The sequence below is a fragment of the Bos indicus x Bos taurus genome, chromosome 16 (genome assembly GCF_003369695.1).
Source record: "Bos indicus x Bos taurus breed Angus x Brahman F1 hybrid chromosome 16, Bos_hybrid_MaternalHap_v2.0, whole genome shotgun sequence".
Lineage (NCBI taxonomy): Eukaryota > Metazoa > Chordata > Mammalia > Artiodactyla > Bovidae > Bos > Bos indicus x Bos taurus.
The window spans coordinates 62,872,468-62,878,467 of record NC_040091.1 but is presented as its reverse complement, the minus strand read 5'-3'; the positions used below and the strand labels follow the sequence as shown (position 1 = coordinate 62,878,467).

General features: G+C 48.4%; 1 protein-coding gene across 1 annotated transcript in view; it reads right to left on the bottom strand.

Annotated features, from left to right (window-relative positions):
• Positions 1-246: 246 nt before the first annotated feature.
• Positions 247-6,000, bottom strand: part of RGSL1 (regulator of G protein signaling like 1) — a 60,452-nt gene continuing 54,698 nt past the window's right edge. The window contains exons 20-22 of the mRNA XM_027564129.1: positions 3,302-3,394; positions 2,207-2,273; positions 247-984 (exon numbers count right to left, since the gene is read on the bottom strand). Coding sequence (XP_027419930.1) covers positions 948-984; positions 2,207-2,273; positions 3,302-3,394 — 197 coding nt within the window. The 3' untranslated portion in view covers positions 247-947. The remainder of the gene's footprint in view (positions 985-2,206; positions 2,274-3,301; positions 3,395-6,000) is intronic.

Sequence of the window (6,000 nt, the reverse complement as noted above, 5' to 3'; positions counted from 1 at the left end):
AACACTTACCATCTTAAGAAAAGTCTAGGGAATAAAGGTCATCAGCATAGCAGGATACTTTGTTTGGAAATTAGACCAGATTCTCCAATAAGCTTTCTAGTTTTTCCTTGTCCCGCAACCCATGGAATCAAAGAGCCACGTGGAGGGCTTATTTAGGATATTCTGACCCATTTTGCTCCCAACTGTCTTCAAAGGACAGAAAATGGGCCTGGCCACTCTGATGACAGTAATTTGGCTTATAGGCTAGACATTTTCCTGAGTCTCTTTATTGATTAATTTGGCAAATGGACAGAATTCCAGGGAAGAACTCTTCCTTTGGTGTAGAAAGCTGTGCAGATGGTCACCATGCAATGAGAACTGGCCAGAGAATCGGAAGTGATGTGTTCTGGTCCAGACTCTGAATTCATTTACCGTCTCTGTGTGCCAGTTCTTCATCTATTTAAAAATTAATGATCTCAGACATGGTCACTCACAGGGTTGTGAGGATCTGCTGAGACAACAGGGGTGTGAGTCATTGTCCGAATGGGAGGATCCTTGCAACAAAAGATCTGATCTGATAAAACAGTACCTTGCTTCCTAGAGTGTTTAATGCCATCTGCACATAGGTCTCCTGGGATTCTTCAACCACCTTGCATCAAGGATTTGCTCAAGGCCATGTGGCTGCAGAGTGCAACAGGTGTCCAGACCCTGAGGGTAGGTGTTCTGTTGCACACCCACCATGGAAAGACTGTCTCTGACTCCAGGACGGGATGGGATTGGGGGCAGAGGTGCTTCTCTCCACTCCCATCTTAGCCACTGCAGTCTGGTCCCGCCATATCCGGGTCGCTCCCCCACTGATCTTTCCGGGGGCAGATGGCGTCAGGGCATTTCATTTCTGACCAGAAAAGGTTCTGTCAGTGGGAGGAGGCTTCTGAGAGATGATGTGCCTCTGTTGGGGTCTGACTTGATTACTTCCTCTCCTTTTTGGTGCTGGGTAATTTTGGTCTGAAGGAAGAGAGAAGAGTGGCCAGCTATCACAGTGGCATTGAGGTAACTAGCACTGTACTCTCTGCTGGTTGGTTGCTGTCCTCCCCTTTAAGTGAGGTGATGGCCAAAACCGATACCCTTTTACCCCCAGCATTCTTATCCTCATCTTCCTCTTCAAGAACTTGTAACTCTGAAGCAACCCATTGCCTTCCTGTGCAAAGAGCCCCCAAGTTTCTGGCTTGTCTTCCAGGCACCAGCAACCAGCAAATGATACGTGGGCAGCTCCAAGCCCCTGTTGGACTAGCAGCAGATCTGAGAAGGTGGGATGGCTGGTGAGAAGCCAGGCCTGCCATTCATAGAGCCTACTGTCTATAAACTTGACCTTCCAGTAGCTCTTTGGCACTGTTTCCATGACGCCCCTAGGGATTCTCCTATAGCCCTAACTTACCATAAGTCCTGCTCTGATGCTTGTACAGAACTGAATTAGGCTAAATCAGATTTTGACAGTCTCAAATCCTCTCCATCCTTATTGCAATATCTGGCCATGCAAAAGAATAGCTCTTCTTTCCTGTCTTATACATTGTACTCCGGAGGACTGGAGTATTAGTGTGCTATGTTGCTTCAGTCAAGTCCCACTCTTTGCGACCCTATGGACTGTAGCCTGCCAGGCTCCTCTGTCCATGGGAGTTCTTCAGGCAAGAATACTGGAGTAGGTTACCATGCCCTCCTCCATGGGATCTTCCCAATCCAGGGATCAAACTCATATCTCTTACCTCTCCTGCAAGGCAGGTGAGGGCTTTACCCACTAGTACCACCTGGGAAGCCCCCTCCTCCATGGGATCTTCCCAATCCAGGGATCAAACTCATGTCTCTTACCTCTCCTGCAAGGCAGGTGAGGGCTTTACCCACTAGTACCACCTGGGAAGCCCCCAGAGTATTAGGGCAGCCAGCAACAAAAGATCATGTGCGACACTTCCCCAACAATAGCATTCTACTGGGAGGTGGGTCAGGGGCTCCATTTTCTTAAAAGTGTCCGTTTTGATGGAGGTGGGCAACAACCCATAGAGAAACCCTTCCCTCACTAGCCTGACTATAAGCCTCTTGAGAGGCTCAGCTTCTTGGTTCTGTATGCCAAGGGGTGTCGGGATGTGGAGCTAGGTTTCTCCCCCCTCTCCCATCGTATACTTGGACAAAGCAACTTCTTCTGGACCAAAGAAGAGGACTTCCAGTTCATGCCTACCCTGGGACAGGACACAGCTGCATGGCAGAGATCGCATGTCTTGACTGAGTAAAGATGCTAGATGAAGCTAAAGACAAATACAGAGAAAAACACATCAGCACTAATGGCACAGGCACTCATCGGAAGGTCATTCCAGGACAGCCTCCAGGGAAGGAGTCGGGAAAGGGAGAGGGAAGCAGTGGTGCTCCAGGGACATTTAGGAGCCTCATTTCTGGGCTACGATATATATATTTTTTGTCTTAGGAGACATTTCATTTGGATGCAGAGGTCATGATGCCAACCTCATAGATCCAAGGAAGTAAAATAAGGAGATTAATCTGCCAGAGGAGCACTAGAATCACAAGACTTTAGGGCTGTTTGGATTTTACAGATCATGGGAATGTTCTGTAGCTGCCTCCCTCATTAAGCAACAAGGGGACATAAACGGACAAGTAGGTAGGGGAAGCTGGCACCTCATGCCTTTGGGAAGCAGAGAAGCAGTATCTCCCAACCTGGAAACAAATGCTGACAACTGGGATAGAAAGGAAAGGCTGGTTGGGAGAGACCATGTAGACCACAGAGGCAGGTTTAGTGCTTGGGGGTGGAATTGGCTCGAGGCTGAAGATGGGGAAGAAAAAAGGATATAACAAGGACCCCAAAATGTGAAGCTAGAGCCAGAGAGTTTATTACAGGGATAAGAAGATCAGTAGCAGGAGCCTCTGGAAAGTAGATGGTGTGGGGTGGAGGTCCTGTTTCAGTCAGCAGGTACTCTCAGTGGGACGAAAATGTTCCCATTGGGATGTTACTATTGTCTCTTAATAAAGATCACACACCACGCCTGGAAATGGTCGACAGCCAGGAGAGAGACAGAGAAGCTTAAGGCATTCCCCTTCAAGGGCCTATACCAGGAGACATCATCAGGAAGATATAATTATTCAAATGAGAGCTGTGCATGGAGCCCTGGAAGGGTGGTCAGGAGACCTGGTTCTCACCCCCATCCCTCGTGACTGGCAGTCACTTCCCATTTTGGGGGTCTTGGTCTCTTCCTGGTCAGTAAGGAGACTTGGCCTTCCCGTCACCCTCTAAATGAGCAGTGGACTTCCACCTCCAACTCACAGTTTTGGACCGAACTTCCTGCCGCATCCCGGGGTTGAGGCCGCAACCACTCAATGCCTCTGCACAGGGTGAATCTGAGGATGGCTTGGTCTCCTGGAAGGAAGAAGGGGCACACAGCACAGTGGTGCCCAACAGAGTAAGTCTGCATACGTCAGCAAGAGAGGCCCTGTGTGCCATTCTTCAGATTACAGGACGTGAGTCACAGAAAACCACCTCCACCTCCACCACCTCTGCAACGGAGATCGGGGGCGTGAGGCTGAGACAGGAAGCAGGATGGCCCAGGACTCTCCAGGCTGAGAACCCAGGGGGCCTGACCCTTAGCTCAAGGTGCCCTGCTGCCCTCTTCAGACTTCTGAAAAGATTTGGGCATTTGCTTCCTGGGAACTCAGCAGGAGGAAGGGAGCCAAAGGCTGGACGCTCTGGGGCCACTCCTAAGGGACACCTTCTGGCTCTTCCGAGTGAGCAGCATTTGCCCTTCCTGCCTGCCCCCTTCCCTCTCCTTTTTCTGTCACTGCTCCTCTCCTCTGCTACCCCCACTGGCATCCCCAATAAGCCCTTGCACCCCCAGGGACATTTTGCCCCACATCCTAAATAGATTGCTGATTTCCGTCTGCTGATGTGACACTTCCGTCTGCTGAGACAAGGATGATGAGCAATATTCATTGACCCTTGGGGTGACTGCAGCGGGAGAGGTAGATGGTGTGTTTCGGACTGAGGTGAGGACACTCTCAGAGGGGTAGGACACTCCACACCAGCCAGCCTTGCTTCCCTTACCATTTGGGGGGTCAGCCAGAGATGGACTGAGGTCTCAAGGACCCTTGTTTGCACTCCAGGAAGCAGGTGGGGTGCTTGTTTGTGGGGGATGGGATAGGGGCAGGGGTGGGTATCTGGGGAAGTGGACGTGAGAATGGGGCGGCTTTGAGCTGAAACGACAGGACACTCAGCTCCTGCTGTCTCAGGATGGTTAGCGGCCGTTTTTAAGTTTCTTGTCCTGTCTCTGTGTTTTGTCCTGATGCTGGTACAGTTCTCAGATCTGTTATCTTTGTTTCCCAAAATTTCTACTGCAGAGACATCCAGCCTTACCCTTCGCCAGGCACTTCCCTGTGAACCCTCCTCCCTCTCTTTAAAATTCCCTTTTTGGCTCAAGTACTGATCTCACAGTAGGTATCTGGGAAGGGGCTGAGTTTAACTGCTCTGCATTAAGAAAACATACATATGTATATATTTATTGATTAATATATGCTAATAATAACTGTATAAGCCTCTCATAATCACACTACCCAGAGATAATTCTATTGATACTGTATTTCTAAATTCTTTCCTGTGTTTCATAAAAATTATATAAATACATATTTATATATATTTACCATGCTAAAATCATACTCTGCCTCCACTTCCTAATTTTCTTACTTAACACTATGCCCCATGCCCGAGGTCAGGGGTGGCAGCCGAGTGGAACAACCCCACATCCAAGGAGCGGTGGCTGCACAGGTGCAGGAGGGCTGAGAGGAGCTACTCCACATTCAAGGTCAGGAGGGGCGGCGGTGAGGAGATACCCCTCATCCAAGGTAAGGAGCAGTGGCTGTGCTTTGCTGGAGCAGCCATGAAGAGATACCCCACGTCCAAGGTAAGAGAAACCCAAGTAAGATGGTAGGTGTTGCAAGAGGGCATCAGAGGGCAGACACACTGAAACCATACTCACAGAAAACTAGTCAATCTAATCACACTAGGACCACAGCCTTGTCTAACTCAATGAAACTAAGCCATACCGTGTGGGGCCACCCAAGATGTGCAGGTCATGGTGGAGAGGTCTGACAGAATGTGGTCCACTGGAGAAGGGAATACCACTTTAGTATTCTTGCTTTGAGAACCCCATGAACAGAATGAAAAAGGCAAAATGATAGGGTACTGAAAGAGGAACTCCCCAGGTCGGTAGGTGCCCAATATGCTACTGGAGATCAGTGGAGAAATAACTCCAGAAAGAATGAAGGGATGGAGCTAAAGCAAAAACAATACCCATCTGTGGATGTGACCGGTGATAGAAGCAAGGTCCAATGCTGTAAAGAGCAATATTGCATAGGAACCTGGAATGTCAGGTCCATGAATCAAGGCAAATTGGAAGTGGTCAAACAAGAGATGGCAACAGTGAACGTTGACATTCTAGGAATCAGCGAACTAAAATGGACTGGAATGGGTGAATTTAACTCAGATGACCATTATATCTACTACTGTGGGCAGGAATCCCTTAGAAGAAATGGAGTAGCCATCATGGTCAACAAAAGAGTCTGAAATGCAGTACTTGGATGCAATCTCAAAAACGACAGCATGATCTCTGTCCGTTTCCAAGGCAAATCATTCAATATCACAGTAATCCAAGTCTATGCCCCAACCAGTAACGCTGAAGAAGCTGAAGTTGAACGGTTCTATGAAGACCTACAAGACCTTTTAGAACTAACACCCAAAAAAGATGTCCTTTTCATTATAGAGGACTGGAATGCAAAAGTAGGAAGTCAAGAAACACCTAGAGTAATAGGCAAATTTGGCCTTGGAATATGGAATGAAGCAGGGCAAAGGCTAATAGAGTTTTGCCAAGAGAATGCATCGGTCATAGCAAACACCTTCTTCCAACAACACAAGAGAAGACTCTACACATGGACATCACCAGATGGTCAACACCGAAATCAGACTGATTATATTCT